Source organism: Saimiri boliviensis, chromosome 19 (genome assembly GCF_048565385.1).
Source record: "Saimiri boliviensis isolate mSaiBol1 chromosome 19, mSaiBol1.pri, whole genome shotgun sequence".
Lineage (NCBI taxonomy): Eukaryota > Metazoa > Chordata > Mammalia > Primates > Cebidae > Saimiri > Saimiri boliviensis.
Window position 1 is genome coordinate 37,103,142 of NC_133467.1, and position 18,129 is coordinate 37,121,270.

The 18,129-nt window shown below is 53.3% G+C and overlaps 2 protein-coding genes across 6 annotated transcripts; both read left to right on the forward strand.

The window, feature by feature from the left end:
- Window positions 1-416: 416 nt before the first annotated feature.
- Window positions 417-3,490, forward strand: S100A14 (S100 calcium binding protein A14). Of its 2 annotated transcripts, XM_010329647.3 has the most exons (6): window positions 417-486; window positions 749-852; window positions 1,388-1,448; window positions 1,796-1,907; window positions 2,357-2,503; window positions 2,710-3,490. In XM_010329647.3, the coding sequence occupies exons 4-6, from the start codon at window positions 1,878-1,880 to the stop codon at window positions 2,845-2,847; spliced, it is 315 nt and encodes a 104-aa protein (XP_010327949.1). In that variant the 5' UTR covers window positions 417-486; window positions 749-852; window positions 1,388-1,448; window positions 1,796-1,877; the 3' UTR covers window positions 2,848-3,490. The 2 variants fall into 2 exon arrangements, with proteins under 2 accessions (XP_010327949.1, XP_074246085.1); XM_074389984.1 differs by lacking the exons at window positions 417-486; window positions 749-852 and having other exon boundaries at window positions 1,431-1,510.
- Window positions 3,491-4,614: 1,124 nt separating this feature from the next.
- S100A16 (S100 calcium binding protein A16) lies at window positions 4,615-11,519 on the forward strand. Of its 4 annotated transcripts, none has more exons than XM_003941881.2 (3): window positions 4,615-4,785; window positions 10,264-10,442; window positions 10,752-11,519. In XM_003941881.2, the coding sequence occupies exons 2-3, from the start codon at window positions 10,290-10,292 to the stop codon at window positions 10,908-10,910; spliced, it is 312 nt and encodes a 103-aa protein (XP_003941930.1). In that variant the 5' UTR covers window positions 4,615-4,785; window positions 10,264-10,289; the 3' UTR covers window positions 10,911-11,519. The 4 variants fall into 4 exon arrangements, with proteins under 4 accessions (XP_003941930.1, XP_010327954.1, XP_010327953.1 ...); XM_010329652.3 differs by lacking the exon at window positions 4,615-4,785 and adding an exon at window positions 5,656-5,679; XM_010329651.2 differs by lacking the exon at window positions 4,615-4,785 and adding an exon at window positions 8,610-8,713.
- Window positions 11,520-18,129: the final 6,610 nt, after the last annotated feature.

An 18,129-nucleotide genomic window follows, 5' to 3' on the forward strand; every position in this document is an offset into this window, starting at 1 on the left:
GAACCTTTAGGCTGAGGGAGCTCCCTGTCACACACCACGAGAGGGTCCCAGACTGAGCCCTCAGAGGGACCCCCAGACTGGGAATCTGAAGGGCCATTGGTGGAGTCATTCCAGAGGGGCTCCTGCCCTGAAGGGCTCCCTCATCATGAGAAGTCCTGTGAGGGAACCCCAGACTGCGCCTCCTCCAGGGGAACCCAGGCTGAGTCACTCTCAGAGGAGCCCACAGGCTGAGAGACCCTTAGAGGGACCTGCAGGTTGAAGCCCTTCAGAGGAACTCTCTGAATGAGACACCGCTGGAAGATCCTCTCCATTGAGACACAGAGGGCCCTGGGTTGAGAAGGTGACATCGGGAGGGATCAGGAAAGGATCCCAGGAACTTCAGCTCTGGGCCACACCCCATCCTTGCTCTGACTCATGCCACCTGCCCTGCCCTTCTTTCTACCCACTCCCGGTAACTTCAGGTTCTAGGTGTCTGGGCCTGGGCAGGTGAGGAGGTCCACTGGGGTTGGGGTCTCCGGGATGGATGGGGGGCTCTTGGGTCCTGGATAGGGGGGTGTTGCTCTGCAGTTGGGTTAGGGGAGGCATGGGGCTCTGAGGGAGGGAGGGAGAAACACGTGGCCCAACCAGTTTGGAGTGGGTGGTAGCTGCCAAGCAGCCCAAGTGGGCCTGGCACTTGCGCACTCTGGGCCCCTGAGGGGAGCTGAAGGGAGGTCAGGCCACACTCACTCCATCCGCCTCCCTCCACCAGGCTGCCCTTCTCTGGCTTCTTCCTCCTGATTCGAGTTCTCTCCACTCATCTCTCTGCCTCCAGGACTGGTAAAGGCTGGGCTCCAGGATCCAGCAGGCTTGAGCGTCAGTATCCAAACTGGGCCTGGCTGGGAGGAGCGTGCGCGCGCGCGCGCACGCGCGTGTGTGTGTGTGTGTGTGTGTGTGTGTGTGTGTGTGTGAGAGAGAGAGAGAGAGAGAGAGACAGAGAGAGAGAAAGAGAGAGAGAGAGAGAGAAAGAGAAAGACATACAGCCAACCAGCCATGCACGGAGGGTACAGAGGTTCCTGCTTCTCCTTTCCTGGTTACAGATTCAGAACCCCTCTCCTTCCCTGCATTATAGTTCCCCAGGGCCCTTCCACTTCATGGGGTGACCCCATGGGGTCTCCAAGCCCTCCCTGCCTCTCCAGCCTCCTGGCCTCTCTCTCGATGACTCCGAATGCTGATCTGAGGCCAGGGTCTTCCCAGCTCTCTGTGACTCCCTCCTCATGGCAGGGTCGGGGAGGGCTCTGGAACTCTGGCCAGTGGAGGGTGGGGCCCATAAAGCTGGCTCACAGCCCGGGCTGCTGCAATAGCAGGGGTGGCTTAGGCCCAGCCCCTTGCCTCCCCTCCCTTCCCCCAGGTATAAGAGCTGAGCTCAGGTGAGCTGGTTCCTCCTGCCCTGTCTCAGCGGCTGCCAGCAGGTAAGGAAACCCAGAGCTTTTCACCCACATTTACTGCCTGCTGTCCAGAGGGCACACTTAGGGTAAGGGCTAGGGGATCAGACACGGGAGGTTGGCGTGTGTATTTCAGTCAGAGGTGGGTGGTTGGAGGAGGTGGAAATGCTAAGGTGAGGCCCAAGGGATCCCCCTAGATGCGCTGGCCTGGGGGATGTGACCTTGGCTCTTGAAACCCAGGAGGGGCCTGGGCCTGTGTGGAGCTGGTTTTGACCCCGTGGTGAGGCACAGAATAGCTAAGGTGGAGCCAAAGGGGGCAGTTGAGAAAGAAATGCTAGACTCTCCCCTTACCTCAGGCCTGCCCCTTCCTCTAGGCAGATCATGAGCCATCAGCTCCTCTGGGGCCAGCTATAGGACGACAGAACTCTCACCAAAGGACCAGACGCAGCGGGCACCATGGGACAGTGCCGGTCAGCCAACGCCGAGGTGGGCTCATTTACTCCTGGCCTTTCTGCTCCCACACTCCTCTCCTTCACCCTGAGGGTCTATGTCCCCCACTGACTTCTGCCCTTCACCTTGGCCTTGCCCTGCATCCTAGACCCTGCCAGTGAGATGTGAACTCCCTCCTGAGGCCCACACAGGGTGATGCAGATGGAGTCCTCCTGGGAAGAGGATGCCTGGGTGCATGCTGGGACCTGCTCTGCCTGCAGCTAGGGGGTGTGGGGAGGGAAGCCTTGCCCAACCTGTGGCCACTGTGACCTGGAGGCCGAGCTGGGGGTGGAGGAGAGAGGCCAGGTTCTGGGCTCTGGAGTGGGTGGGAGCTGTGTGCCTTCCAGCTTTCTTCTGCCCTGCGGGCTTTGCCAGGCTCCTGGGGAAGCAGGGTGTCGCAGGGGACGTGGAGCTTCACTGATGTGGGTGATGTCACCTGCCCTCAGGATGCTCAAGAATTCAGTGATGTGGAGAGGGCCATTGAGACCCTCATCAAGAACTTCCACCAGTACTCCGTGGAGGGTGGGAAGGAGACGCTGACCCCTTCTGAGCTACGGGACCTGGTCACCCAGCAGCTGCCCCACCTCATGCCGGTACAGAGGGAGCACACCCCACCCAGCCAGTCCCCTGACTTCCCAAGCCAGTGCTCCCGGCCCCACCCACACTGGCACTCGCAACCCCTCGTGGTTCCCCCCAGCGCTGGGTAGGCCCTGCTCTTGCCCTTGGCCCCTGGGCAGGGTGGGGTGGCAGGATCTGAAAGTGTGGCCTCCCTGAGCCCGGGTGTCTTCACTCTTCGCAGAGCAACTGTGGCCTGGAAGAGAAAATTGCCAACCTGGGCAGCTGCAACGACTCCAAACTTGAGTTCGGGAGTTTCTGGGAGCTGATTGGAGAAGCGGCCAAGAGTGTGAAGCTGAAGAGCCCTGTCCGGGGGAGCTGAGGACGCCCCCTGGCATTCTGGGGGGTGCTGGGGAGAGACTGTGGGCCTGGAAAGAAAACTCTCCTCTACCACCGCCTGTTCCCTAGCCTGCTCCTCTCATCTCTGCAACGTTCAGCTTCTAATGGCCTTCCCCAGGTCTCTGGGTACTTCTCTCTTGAGTGCTCTGTGGAGCTCACGGGTGCAGGAGTCCCCACCAGAGGGAGGCTCAGGGAACTGGTTAGGCCAGGTATGAATATTTGAGGGATGCTGGAGGGATAAAAATCGTGTAAGAGCCAAAGAATTGATAGTAGGGGGAGAACAGAGAGGAGCTGGGCTATGGGAAAGGATTTGAAGAATGGCGCTGGGAATATGGCTGGATATCTGGTATTTAAAAAGGGTCTTTAAGAACCTACCTCCTAATCTCTTCCCCAACGCAAACCATAGCTGTCCATCCAGGGCTCTCTTCCTGCCTCCAGCTCTGCCCCAGGCTCCTCCTAGACTCGGTCCCTGGGCTAGGGTGGGGAGGAGGTAGAGCAGGGTGCGGGGAGAGGAGGCTGAGGAGGGTGTGACATGGGGGGAGAGGACCCGCTGGGTGCTTGGGCATTGATGGAATGATGGTCGTTTTGTATCATTTGATTAATAAAAAATCATGAAAAAAGTGAAAGATGTTGTCTTGACTGGCTGGACACCCCCTTCCCCAGGGTCCATGGGTGAGGAGAGCTTGGGAGTCAATGGCAGAGCCATCAGTAGGGTGGGGCATGTGGGGCTGGAGTGCTTGGCAGTGGAAGTGAATGGGGACTCACTTTTACCTACGAGTTTGGGTTGAGGGTGTTACCAGGCCCAAAAGGGCGACGTGGATCAGCTCTTCTTTGCCAGTGGGAGGGTCGTCTTATAGGAGAGGAGGGCATGTGTGCACACTTGGGGAACGGATATTAGCCCAGGTGTTCTGAGCCCTGGCTGACATAACAAGGGGAAATGGGGCGGGTGGGGGTGGGAGGTGAGAAACAGGCTGACTGACCTGAGTTTGAATCTCAGATCTGCCTTATTGGAATTTTGGGCACACTCTTAGTATCAGTTTCCTCATCTGTAAAATGGGGGATATGAATATTACTTCCACAGGATTGCTAGGAGGACAGTGCCACACGGGTAAAGCATTTAGCAGAGAGCCTGACACAGGGCGAGTGCCTGAGGAATGAATGTCAATGTCATTACTGCTGGAGTGGGTGAGGGGGCCCCTCTTTGGTTTTAGCGGCTGCCCCAGTGTAGGGAGGTCGAGCTGGCCAGTTTCCCTGGGTATCTTAGGGAAACGGTGGGTGGGGTGTGGGGAGTTTCCAGAGGAGTCCCCTGGTGTACACGAGGGCTTTTAGGGCTGGGTCTCAGAAGAGCTCCTGGGCTGGACTGGAGACAGAAGACCAGGGAGCCAGATAGGTCCCTGGCATCTGCCTTCTGATTTGAGCTCTGAAGTCGGGCGTTACTCCCGAAATCCCCAATGGCAAGGAGGTTTCTGTGGCCAGTTAGGCTGGCCTGGAATGTTAACTGAACTTGTCTGTTGGGAGCCGCTGAAACTGGGCTGCCAGTGACCCAGGTGAGAAAGGCAGGTGACAGTCCTTCCCTTCCTTTCTCTACCCTTTCAGGTTCTGCTCAGTTCCTTCGGGGCTGGGAGGGTGGGGTTGGGGGAGTGCCAGCTTCCACCACTCCCTCTGGGACGGAGGTAGAGGGGTGTGAGAAAAGGTGCGTATCCCTTTAACAAGGGCCCAACCCCAGGGCCAAATCAAGAGGGAGCTCAGCCACTACCTCCCCACCGAGCCAGCTCGGCGGGCAGGGCCAGGAGGGAGTGGGACAGATTCTGGGAGTGCATAGGGGAGGAGTCCCAGCTGGGCTGAGCGCAGGGAGCTGCTTGGCAGTGCCAGAGCCCAGGCCCCAGAGCCCTGCTGGAGAGGAGGCAGACGGAGGCAGCAGGTGAGCGCCCCAGGCCCTGGCTGGGAGGTCTGTGGCTGCCGGAGGGCCCCACAGTCTTGGGAGGCCAGGAGACGGGGCAGTGAAGGGGGCCTGGGGAGAGGGGCCTGCCAGAGACGGGGCAGGAAGATTTCGGTAATTATTAACTTTCCCCCACAGGCTAGTTTGGGAATGGGGAGTCCTGAGGGGCTGGGGGCTGGGTGGTGAGACCCCCCTCCCAGGCGCAGCAGCTGACAGAGCTCCTCTCCAGGGAGAGAGCGTTTGGAAGCTTTGCCCACAACTGCTCGACCCTCCCCAACAGAAGAGGACAAATGCGTGTTGGTCTGGGTTGGGGGTGATCAGAGCTTGGACCCAGGCCTTGCAGGGCTCTGGGAGCTGTGTCCTGCGAGACGAGATGAGGTCCAGAAGGAACCAGGCAGGTCCCAGGGAGCCGGAGATTCCGGGAAGAGGAGGCAGGGGCTGAGGTCTCCTCTACCTCACTACCCAAGCAGTCCCTCCTGTGTTCCAGGAGCTGTTCCTTGAGAGGGACGATGAGATCCGGGAGGAGCCCCAGTGAGGCTGTTCGGAGCCTGCAAGCTCCCCGGGAGGGGGAGAGATAGAGGGAGAGCAGCTTCTGCACCGCAGGCCCCAGGCAGGCCCCAGCTTGACTTGCTGGGCTTGGCAGAGCCACCTGCACCATGGGAGCCTTCCCCGGCCCAGCCCAGGCGCGATGGGGGTGAGGGCAGGGGTGCTGGGGAGCTGGCTCTGCCTTTCCCCACATTTTAGTAGGCGTTGGTGAGGCTGGGGCAGCTGAGTGTGTGTTGGGGGTGGGGACGGAGGCAGGATCCACACCAAACGCCTCCAACTTCACTTGTCTGGAAAAATTTCAGAGGCTGGCTTCTTGCTCCAAGAGCTGAAGTAAGTGGAAGGGCGATGGGTTACCCAAGCGGAGGGGATCAGGAATGGGAGAGGTCCTTGCTCTGTGTGTGTGTGTGTGTGTGTGTGTGTGCGCGTGCGCGCGCACGTGTGCGAATTAGACGCAGGAAGATGGTGGTGAGGGTGACGGGGGGCTACCTCACGGCCAAAGCAGGCCTCACCGTGCTCCAGGAACTGTTTCTGGAGAGGGCCTCGTGAAACTGGAGAAAGAGCACAGGAAGGAGCAGAGAATGGAACAGCTGAGGCTGGAGAGATTTCCTTTGAAAGAGCCTTGCTGAGAGAGGTGGTATTGTCAGCCCAGTTCGGATAGCACCTTCCCTAGATATTGAAGGCAGAGGGGACAAATGAGTAAACGAAAAAGGGAATGAAGGAATGAATGTGCAAGAGAGTGAATGCATTATTGAACGCGCAAGTGAATGAATGAGAGTGAAGAAATGAGCCAATGAATGAATGAGTCAGCAAACCATGGTGCCCGAGTGAGCGAACGCATTCCAGGTAGATGGAAGGGACACAGAGAATCCACACTTAGGCTGGACAGTGGGCTAGACTCTGGAGAGAACGGTGGCTAGGAGGGACAGGAGTCTGGGGACATGTCCCAACACTTGGAAAAAATGTAAGACTCGAGAGGTGTGTGTGGGGTGGGAAGAGAAGGTGGACTTAGGAGGGTGCGGTGGACATTCGGGACTCCACCACGTGGGAAGGAGCCTGGGGAGGTGGGTGGTTAGGAGGCATTTGGAGGGCGTGGGGCCCAAACCTGGGGGTGGGAGGGTGCGGTTGGGGTGGCTGGGATCCAGGGGCATGGTGTCAGGGCAATTTGGGCTTTTGGAGAAGTCAGCAAGCTGGGCTGAGGTGGGCGGGGTGGGGGTGGGAGACTGCTGGTTGCTCAGTGATGAATCAGCCAAGCGGAAGACAATGAGAGCACTGGGGTAGGGCCGGAGGCCTGAGGTGAGCGGGCCCGTTGGAGGACACGTGGTCCTCCTGTTCCCACATTTCTAAAAGGCTCTAGTCTACACTGTTCTCTCAGGCCGGGACCTTCGTGTGGCAGGGCCAATGCAGGGATGACCTCCTACTTGACCTTTCTAGGAAGGGGCTGATGGTCTAGAACATCTGCCCAACCCCCTACCCAGGAGACCTGGGCCCTGGCTGGTGGGGGAATGGGGTAGCCTGGAGGAGCAGGTGGCTGTGGGATGGGTGGGGTGGCAGATCCTGTCTTCTGGCCTTAAGGGGAGGGAGGTGGTGGAGGGTAATGCTCCTTAACTGTGCTATCCTAACCTTCCTTCAGAAAAAGCTCCAGAAAAGCCCTTGTCAGATGTTATCTCCAGGGCGGCTCATTTCACAGAAAGTGGGAGAGGGGCAGATTCCTGGGAGGAGGAGCTGGGAGCTGAAGCCCTGAGGTGCCTGGGTCTCCCAGTACTCCTGGGAGCAGGTGGCAGAGTCATCTCTGGGGCTTACCTGTGTCTTGTCTGCTTGGTTGCTGCTGGAGGCAGGCAGGGGTTGGGTCATGATATTGAGGAAGACCAGGAGGAGATAGCTCAGAGAAATGACTGGTGGTGGGAGAGGCTGGCTGGCCCGTGGGAAGAAGGGCACCCATTTCCTTTCCTCTTTCTCTCCCTGACCATTTCCCAAAAGATCCCTCACTTAGGGAACAAGGACTGGGATGGTTAAGTGTGGGGATGTTCTCTGAATTATGATCCCATTCCCAAGGCTTGGTTGGGAATTGGCTTGGCACAGTCCTTCCAGAAAAGGGCACGCTTTTCAGAATCACCTGGAACACTGGTCATGAACCTGAGCCACCTCCAACCCAAGGATGGCACAGCAGACAGACCATGGGTTGAACAATGGTCTTCCTCCTCATTTGTAAATGTTAAAGAGTTTGTATGAAAGTCTTACAACAGTATAGACGTGAAACCACGCAGTTACACACTTAAATCAAAGAATATGGTGCTGTGTTCCATCCTCCCAACCAGGGGCCAGTGGGTTCAGGCAGGCGGAGAAGGGGAGACAAGGGTGGGATTTTCCCTCAGAGAAGCCACAGCCTGAGTCTCCCTCTTAACTGTCCTTCCTTCTTGCCTCCTGGCCTATCCCCTCCTGGTCCCACCCTTACTTCAAAAGAGGCTTCATTAAAGAAAAAGCTTTAAAGGTGGTCAGGGACCTGCAATACCTGTTATGAGGGCTGGAAGGAGGTGGAATATTTATAGAATGTCTACCTTAAGCCAGGCTTCAGGCAGGCGATGTGGGCTGGAGAGGTGCAGAGATTAAAACCATGGGGCAGTATATATCCAGGATTTAAAGACAAGTCTGGGAGTCCTGCTGTTTAGTTCGGAAAATACATTGGCCGTGTTTAAGAAAAACTACGGTTGTCTCAAGGACCGAGGCAAGACACTGTGGCCTCACCAGTTAGTGGGCCCCCGCCAGTGCCAGCTGAATGGTGATGACAGATATGACTGTGGGAGTCAGCGAGGGTGGTGCCCAGGGCAGGGGTCAAGGCTGGCTCCCCTTGGAGGTGTGGTTTGGGCAGGGACTGAGTGATGGGCAGGCTTCAGCTGGCTGGAGAGGGCAGGACAGCCTGCATGGGAGTCGGAATGGCCATGAGGGGCCAATGGCAAGCAGGTGACAGGACAGGAGACTGTGGCCGGGGCCTGATCGAGCAGCCTTTCCTTCCAAATCTGACTGTGGCTCGCTCAGGCCCCTGTGGTGGCTGTGTCCCTGCTTTGTCCATCTCCTTTCGTCAGGACCGGCCAGGCGAGGGTGGCTGGAGCTCATTCCTGGGCTTGGGGGTGGGAAGGGAGTCTGATTTCTCCAGTTTGACAGGCAGGGGCTCTGGGCATGGGCTGTGACTAACAGAGTCTATCCAGACCCGCCTGCTCCCCTCATATCCTGTTATTCAGAAGGCTGTATCCGCTTGGAAAGTGTCTTTTGTCTTGGGGTGAGGGGGTGACGCATGTGCCCTTTGGCAGTCTGCTGTGTCCAGGGTCCGTCTCCTGCTGCGGCAGAACAGGGCCTGGCCCCGCCTTAGGTAAAGCGGACGAGGGTGTTCTTGGGTCCTGCTGTGTATTTAGGGATGGGCGTAAGGGAGGAGAGGCTAGCAGGGTGTGGCGGGGGCGGGGGTGGTGGTGGGAGAGCCGCACAAAATCTGATCCAATGGATCTGGATCTTGCCCTTTCCCAAAAGGGGCAGCCTGGGCCTGAGACGTGGGACTCACTGCCCTGGAGCCCGGCCAGGGCGTGGGGAAGGCCTAGGTTTTCCTTTCTGCTTTGTTGCCTGGGGCTGGGGTCTCAGCCAGTCCTGGGAGTGGGAGGCAGAAGCCTCTGCTTCTTTTTTTTTTTTTGGAGACGGAGTTTCACTCGTTACCCAGGCTGGAGTGCAATGGCGCGATCTCGGCTCACCGCAACCTCCACCTCCTGGGTTCAGGCAATTCTCCTGCCTCAGCCTCCTGAGTAGCTGGGATTACAGGCACGTGCCAACATGCCCAGCTAATTTTTTGTATTTTTAGTAGAGATGGGGTTTCACCATGTTGACCACGATGGTCTCGATCTCTTGACCTCGTGATCCACCCGCCTCGGCCTCCCAAAGTGCTGAGATTACAGGCTTGAGCCACCGCGCCCGGCCAGAAGCCTCTGCTTCTATCCTCCAAGGCTCATCTCAGCAGTCCCAGCCATGCTTGCCCCAGGTGAGGTGGGCCAGCTGCGGAGCAGGGTGGGAGAGCAGGTGGACCCTTCTCCACTTCCCTTGGGAGCCTCTTGTCCCCTAGGGCTCTGACACCAGGGATCTTGCTCCCTAGGGCTGGAAGCTGGTGCCTGGGGCTGGGGCGGGGCCCGGAGAACCTGTCGAGGCAGTTGAACTGGGGAGCACCTGGATTAGAGGAGCCGCATAGTTCTCGTTCCAGGGCTTGCCTCCTTTCCCCCACCCACTCTGTGTCTCCCTTTTCCTGCCACCTTCTTCTCCAGGGACTAGAAGCAGGGGAGGAGGAGGACCAAGGGCCTAGGGTGGGCGTGGACGAGGAGGTATGGCCTGTGGGGGCTGTCAGGCCTCCCAGTCCAAGCCTGGCCATTATAGCCTTGGTGACCCCCGGGGGCCAGAAAGTCTGAAGTAACCAGATGGCCACAAAGAGATGTGAAACAACTTGTTCCTGCCTCAACTAATTGCTCTCCCCCCCGGCAACCTGCAACCATTGCTCCTGCTGAGCCTTTCGAAATTTTCCCCCTGGACATTGGGTTTCTCAGGACCCCGACCCCTGTAACTGTGTAATTTACCCCACCCTCCCCTCTGCTTGCAACCAATAACCCTCACCCTTATAATACCCCTACCCTTGTGACCATGCATCCCGTGACGCCCTTCCCCTCCCTAAAATAGATGACTACCTTTAACTAACCATTTGCCCCAATCTACATAACCAGTCCCCTTTCCCACTCCCCTTGCCTAACTCCTGTCTCAGACTTGGCCCGCTTGCATCCAAGTGCGAGATAAAAAGGCTTCGTTGCCCACACCAAGCCTGCCTGGTGGTCTCTATGCGAGAGACACGCCTAACAGGGGTCTCCTCTCATCTCCCCTCCTCTTGGTGCCCAGGCCCGGCGAGCAGGCGAAGCAGGGAGATGTCAGACTGCTACACTGAGCTGGAGAAGGCGATCATCGTCCTGGTGGAAAACTTCGACAAATATGTGTCTAAGTACAGCCTGGTCAAGAACAAGATCAGCAAGAGCAGCTTCCGTGCGATGCTGCAGAAAGAGCTGAACCACATGCTCTCGGTAAGGCCTCACACCTAAGGGCCTTGCCTCCCTCTCCCCTTCCCTCCCCTGCAAGCCTCTGACCTCTCAGAGTGTCCTTCCCTGCCGAGGCCTCTATCCTTCCATAGCTCCCCTAGCTCCAGGGTCTCCTCCACCCCCAGGCCTCTGTCTTCTCAGGATGCAAAGGCCTAGCCAGAGAAGACGGTGTTTGTATTTTCCAAGGGAAGCAGCTGTCCATGCCAGATCCTGGGACTCTGCCTAGGGTCCTCCTGCCTGGAGTCTCTCTGGGGCTTCCACCCTCAGCATTGCTGACTCTTGCTTCCTCCCCAGGACACAGGGAACCGGAAGGCTGCGGATAAGCTCATCCAGAACCTGGACGCCAATCATGATGGGCGCATCAGCTTCGACGAGTACTGGACCTTGATAGGCGGCATCACCGGCCCCATCGCCAACCTCATCCGTGAGCAAGAGCAGCAGTGTAGCAGCTAGAGGACTCCTCTGGCCACACCTTCCTGGCACCGGCCTGATGCCCCGCCCTGGTGTTGCCCCAGGCTCCCTCCTCAGCTTCTTGCCCACCCGGGACCCTTTACTCTCTTATCCCTCCAGACCTTCCTCTGACCCTTGCTGAACTGGGGTCCCTTTGTGAGTGTCTCAGTCTAGGGGTACCTCCCTACCTGGGAGGTCTTAGTCCCTGGAGTTAGCAGGCCCTTGGGGCCCCTCTATAAGATCTCAATGCTGTCTGGGGACCCTAAGAGTTTTCTCACCTGTTCAGTCTCATCTCACCTTCCAGTGTCTCATGTTCCTGCCCAATTCCTGCCTGATTCTGGGTCCGTCCTGACTTTCAGCTTATTGCTTGAGGTCTCCCTGCTCTTGGTGGGAACAGCAGCAGAGACCTCTCCACTTTCCCCTAGCCCCTCTGCTGGGTAGAGAGGCACTTTCAGGGACTTCCCTCCGGCTGCCTCTTCATCTGGGAATGAGCTAAGCAAGGCTGAGCCTCCTCCCGTTGCCTGAAATAATGGTGATACAAAGGCTGGATTTGGAGTTTGTATCCCCTGGTCCCTTTGGGATGATCATTAAAACCTTCCCACCCCTTGGAAACGTTTTATGCCTTGTTAGTCTTAGCCCTGGGCCCTGTGACAAGGGAGAATCTCACAGAAAAAGCTCAAAGCAGAGCAAGAAAGAAGCCAGGATTCCTGGATTCCAACAGGCACTGTCAGCTGTGGGTCAGCACCTCCCTCCATCCCCCTCCATGAAGGGCCAAAGGCCTTAGGTCACCATCTCCAGGCCCTTTTAGCCCAGACTCAGACTCATATTCAACTTCCAGGCGCACAGTAAGACAGTAAGTCCCATTTAGTCCTCACTGCAATTCCACGAGAGAGGGACCATGACTCTTAGTCTTTTTTTTTTTTTTCTTTTTGGAGACAGAGTCTCATTCTGTTGCCCCGGCTGGAGTACAGTGGTGTGATCTTGGCTCACTGCAACTTCTGCCTCCCAGGTTCAAGAGATTCTCCTGCCTCAGCCTGTTGAGTAGCTGGGACTACAGGTGCACACTACCACGCCCGACTAATGCTTGTAATTTTAGTAGAGACAGGGTTTTACCATATTGGTCAGGCTGGTCTCAAACTCCTGACCTCAGGTGATCCACCCGAAGTGCTGGAATTATAGGCGTGAGCCTCCAAGCCCGGCTTTTTTGTTTTGTTTTGTTTTTTTCAAGGAGTGGGGAGTTTAATAAGTAAGAAGGGAAAGAAGGAAGAGAGAAGATTCCAGTACAGAGACAGAGGGAGGGGCGCGCTAAAGTGGAGAGAGAGAACCCCAACCTGCCACAGACACCAGCTAGGTATATATACAGAGGCTGGAGAAGGCGGTGTCTGATTTGCATAGAGCTCAGGGGATTGGTTTGACTGAGCTGTCATTCACGTAGCCCTCGGAAAAAGCTGGCCCTCCCACCCGTCTTTTAATATGCAAATACAGGGCACCAAGAATTTCTTCTACACACTACATACAGGATATGTGGGGGCGGTCATGTTGCCAGGAACAAGTGGGGAAAGGCCAAGAAGGCGGCCAGAATCGTTCTGTTTGGGTGGACCAGTTTCTGATGGCTTCCATATGCATATCAAAGGTTGCTCGCCTGGCTCTCAGAGCTGGGGGTTTACAAGAAACTTTTCTGGAGATGCTTTAAAAAAATGAAAACTTCCCAATGACTCCTTTTCCTCTCTATCTGCCTAAGATAATTTCTATTTACTTATTTATTTATTGAGATGGAAGTTTCACTCTTGTCCAGGCTGGAGAGCAATGATGCGATCTCTGCTTGCTGCAACCTCGCCTCCTGGGTTCAAGTGATTCTCCTGCCTTAGCCTCCCGAGTAGCTGGGAATACAGGAGCCCACCACCATGCCCAGCTAATTTTGTATTTTTAGTAGAGACAAGGTTTCACCATGTTGGTCAGGCTGGTCTCGAACTCCTGACCTCAGGTGATCCGCCGGCCTAGGCCTCCCAAAGTGCTGGGATTACAGGCGTGAGCCACTGTGCCTGGCAAGATAATTTCTTAATAACTCCTACAAAAGGCTATAGTACAGGGTCCAAATATCAATACAAGGCATACAAGCAAGAGAGCGCTTAATAAAGGGGTTAACCAATTCCATAAAGAAGACTGGAATTTATTTATTTATTTATTTATTTTATTATTTATTTATTTATTTATTTGACTGGAATTTATTTAAGAGGGATTGTAGCCACTTGGGGCTGAAGCTGGCATTTTCCCTGAGCCTGTCAATAATTTTGATTTGATTTTTAAGTACCTATAGATTTTCCCTTCCTTTACTAGAGGTGTTAATCCAAAAGCAGCATGTTTCGTTCAAAACTGCATCACTAGCCGTGTGCGGTGGCTCATGCCCGTAATCCCAGCATTTTGGGAGGCTGAGGTGGGTGGATCACAAGGTCAGGAGTTTGAAACCAGCCTGGCCAATATGGTGAAACCCTGTCTTTACTAAAAGTACAAAAATAAGCTGGTCAGCCAGGCGCGGTGGCTCAAGCCTGTAATCCCAGCACTTTGGGAGGCCGAGGCGGGTGGATCACGAGGTCAAGAGATCGAGACCATCCTGGTCAACATGGTGAAACGCCGTCTCTACTAAAAATACAAAAAATTAGCTGGGCATGGTAGCGCGTGCCTGTAATCCCAGCTACTCAGGAGGCTGAGGCAGGAGAATTGCCTGAACCCAGGAGACGGAGGTTGCGGTGAGCTGCGATCACGCCATTGCACTCCAGCCTGGGTAACAGGAGCGAAACTCTGTCTCAAAAAAAAAAAAAAAAAAAAAAAAAGCTCCAAAGTTTGTTCATAGGAGTACACCTTACTCAATTATTAAAGGCCATACATAGTTTAAAATAAATTTATTTGACTCAGTCTGTTGAATGAATTTCCTTTCCCGGCCAACGCACCAAAATGGTACCGCTCCGATGAATGTAGGAACACCAGGATTCTTGGTCCTCAGGCCGGTTTAGGTAAAATGACACAGACACATGTAGAGTGGTTTTAAGGAGTAGAGAGTTTAATAGGCAAGAAAGGGCAAGAAGAAAGAGAGACGGAAGAAGCTCCCCTGTACAGAGACAGAGGGAGAGGGGCTCCAAAGCCGAGAGAGGGAACCTCCATGACCCTTAGTCTTGAACCATAGCGTCACTTAAGTTCTGAGTTCTCATTAGTAGACTATCCTGATACAGGGAGAAGTTGTGGGATGGGGAGGAAGAGATGCAAGGAAGAAGGAATGTGGGAGGCCAGGGGAAGGGAAGCTATGACTTGCAGCTCCTAGAGGAAACATTGCCAGTTCCTTGGTTTCTCCCCGGCTCTTGCCCTGAGGGAGATCCCAGGAGGAAACTCAGACAGCAGAACTGGGGACCAGTGTTTTTAAATGGGGACAGCTTAAGACTTCCCAAAAGATGCACGGGCGCAATAGTTTTATTGGCAGCTACTTACAGATCCTCAGCCTTCTAAGGTTGATCTGGCATGGAACAGGGTGGCACTCAAGGTGTCGCCCCTCCTTTCCCACCCCAGTAGCTGGAATTACAGGCTGGTGCCATCACGCCCAGCTAATTTTTGCATTTTTAGTAGAGAAGGGGTTTCACCATGTTGGCCAGGCTGGTCTCGAACTCCTGGCCTCAGGCAATCCATCTACCTCAGCCTCCCAAAGTGCTGGGATTACAGGTGTGAGCTACCACGCCCAGCCTACTATATTACCTTGACTAAAAGGTAAAGAATGAGTTCACATTTTTTTGGGGGTATATCTATATCTATATCTATATCTATCTATCTATCTATCTATCTATCTGTATATATCTATCCATCCATCCATCTATCTATATGTCTGTCAATTTATCATCTATCTATCTACCTATCTTCTATCCATCAATCATCTGTCAACTGGTAAAAAAAGACATAACTCATAAATCACTCTTTTAGTGTACATTACAGTATCGTTAATTGTGTATACATTGTACAACAGATCTCTAGAACTTTTTCATCTTGCATGACTGTAACCCTACCCTTTGAACAACAACTGTTTCTCCCTCCCCACAGTGACTACAATTCTACTTTCTGTTTCTTTTCTTTTTTTGAGACAGAACCTTGCTCTGTTGCCGAGGCTGGAGTGCAGTGACATGATCTCAGCTTACTGCAACCTCCACTTCCCCTGTTCAAGTGATTCCCCTGCCTCAGCCTTCTGATTAGCTGGGACTACAGTCGCTTGCCACTGCCCCCGGCTAATTTTTGTATTTGTAGTAGAGAGGGGGTCTCACTATGTTTCCCAGGTGGGTCACAAACTCCTGGGCTCAAGTGATCTGCTTGCCTTGGCCTCCCAAAGAGCTGGGATTACAAGCATGATCCACCATGACTGGCCCTCTACTTTCTGTTTTATTTACTTTGGATACCTCGTATAAGTTGCATCGTATAGTACTTTTCTTTCTGTAACTGACTTAGTTCACATCGCATAACGTCCTCAAGGCTTATTCATGCTGTAGCATATGACAGAGTTTCCTGGAATTCAGTGGCATGATCTCAGCTTACTGCAGACTTGATCTCCCGGGCTCAGGTGATCCTCCCACGTCAGCCTTTTGAGCAGCTGGGACAATAGGTATGCACCCCCATACCTGGCTAACTTTCTATTTTTTTGTAGAGATGGGGGTCTCATTATGTTGCCCTGATTGGTCTTGAACTTCTGGGCTCAAGCAATCCTCCCACCTTGCTTCCAAAATGTTGGGCTTACAGGAGTGAGCCACCATTCCTGGCCACCACATTTTCTTTATCCATTCATCTGCTGGTGGACATTTGGGTTGTTTCCATGTCTACTGCTACTGCTATGAGATTGGTGTGCAAATCTCTCTAAGATCTTGTTTTCTTTTGAGACAGAGTCTTTCTCTGTTGCCCAGGCTGGAGTGCAATGGCACGATCTTGGCTCATTGCAACCTCCACCTCCCAGGTTCAAGCAATTCTCCTGCCTCAGCCTCCTGAGTATCTGGGATTATAGGCGTGCGCCACCACGCGGGGTTAATTTTTATATTTTTAGTAGAGATGGGGTTTCACCATGTTGGCCAGGATGGTCTTGATCTCTTGACCTCATGATCTGCCCGCCTCAGCCTCCCAAAGTGCTGGGATTAACAGGCATGAGCCACCGTGCCCAGCCAAGATCTTGTTTTCTATTCTTTAGGAGCTGTATTCAGAAGTGGAACTGTGAGGTCAAATGTAGATCTGTTTTGAATTTTTTGAGAAACCCCCATGCTGTTTTCCATGGCGGCTGCACCATTTGACAATCCTGACGACAGTGTGCAGTGTCCAGTTTCTCCACATCCTCACCAATGCTTGTTATATTCTGTTTTTTTGGGAGTGGTCATCCTAATGGGTGTGAGGTAATTGTGGTTACCTCCATTGTGGTTTTAATTTGTATTTTTCTGATGATTAATGATGTTGAGTATTTTTTTTACCTACTTGTTGGTCATTTGTATATCTTCTTTGAAGAAATGTCCGTTCAAGTTCTGTGCTGGTATTAGAGGTGTGAGCAACCGTGCCTGGCCTCTATTATACATATATATTTTAAATAAATAATCTGGGCTCACTGCAACCTCAGCTTCCCGGGTTCAGGCACTTCTCCTGTCTCAGCCTCCCGAGTAGTTGGGACTATATTTATAGGTGCATGCCACCACGCCTGGCTAATTTTTGTATTTTTAGTAGAGATAGGGTTTCGTCATGTTGGCCAGGCTGGTCTCGAACTCCTTATCTCAAGTGATTCATCCGTCTTGGCTTCACAAAGTGTTGCGATTAAGTGGTATGAGCCACTCTACCTGACTATTCTTTTACTTATTTCTGCTCTAAACTTTATTATTTCCTTTCTTCTGCTAACTTTGAGATTAGTTTATTCTTCTTTTTCCAGCTCCTCGAAGTGTAAATTTAGGTTGTTGATTTTGTTCCTCCTCCTCCTCCTCCTTCTCCTCTTCCTCTCCCTCTTTATCTTCCTCTTCTCCTTCTTTTGAGATGGAGTCTTGCTCTGTTGCCCAGGCTAAACTGCAGTGGCACAATCTGGGCTCACTGCAACCTCCACCTCCCAGGTTCAAGCAGTTCTCGTGCCTCAGCCTCCTGAGTAGCTGGGATTACAGGCGCGCACCACAAAACCTAGCTAAGTTTTTTTTTTTTTCAATTTTTAGTAGAGACGAGATTTCACCATGTTAGCCCGTCTGGTCTCGAACTCCTGACCTCAGGTGGTCTGCCCACTTCAGCCTCCCAGAGTGCTGGGATTACAAGCGTGAGCCACCACACCCAGACATCTTTCTTTTATTTAAATTTAGCATTTACCACTATAAACTTCCCTGTTTATACAACTTTTGCTGCATCTCATAAGTGTTGATATGTTTTTGTTTTTATTTTCTCAAGATATTTTATAATTTCCCTTGTGACCTACTGGTTGTTCAAGAGCGTGTTGTGCAATTTCCACATATTTGTGATTTTTCCAGTTTTCCTACTGCTATTGATTTCTAGTTTGATTTCATTGTGATCATAAAAAATACATGGCATGCGAGATCGAGCCATTGCACTCCAGCCTGGGTAACAAGAGCAAAACTCTGTTTCAAAAAAAAAAAAAAAAAAAAAATACATGGCATGATTTCAATCTTCTTAAATCTGGGAGTACAGGCGTGAGCCACACCTTATTACGTATATGTATATATATATAGACAGAGCTTTGCTTTTGTTGCCCAGGCTGGAGTGCAATGGCACCCTCTTGGCTCACCCACAACCTCCACTTCCTGGGTCCAGGAAATTCTCTTGTCTCAGCCTCCTGAGTAGCTGGGATTACAGGCATGTGCCACCATGCCCAGCTAATATTTGCATATGTTTAGTAGAGATTGGGTTTCTCCATGTTGGGCAGGCTGGTCTCAAACTCCCGACCTCACGTGATCTGCCTGGCTCAGCTTCCCAAAGTGCTGGGATTACAGGCATGAGCCACTGTGCCTGGCCTCTATCATATATATATATATATATATATATATATATATATATATATATAATTATTATTATTATTATTATTTTTTGAGACGGAGTTTTGCTCTTGTTACCCAGGCTGGAGTGCAATGGCACGATCTCGGCTCACCGCAACCTCCGCCTCCTGGGTTCAGGCAATTCTCCTGCCTCAGCCTCCTGAGTAGCTGGGATTACAGGCACGCACCACCATGCC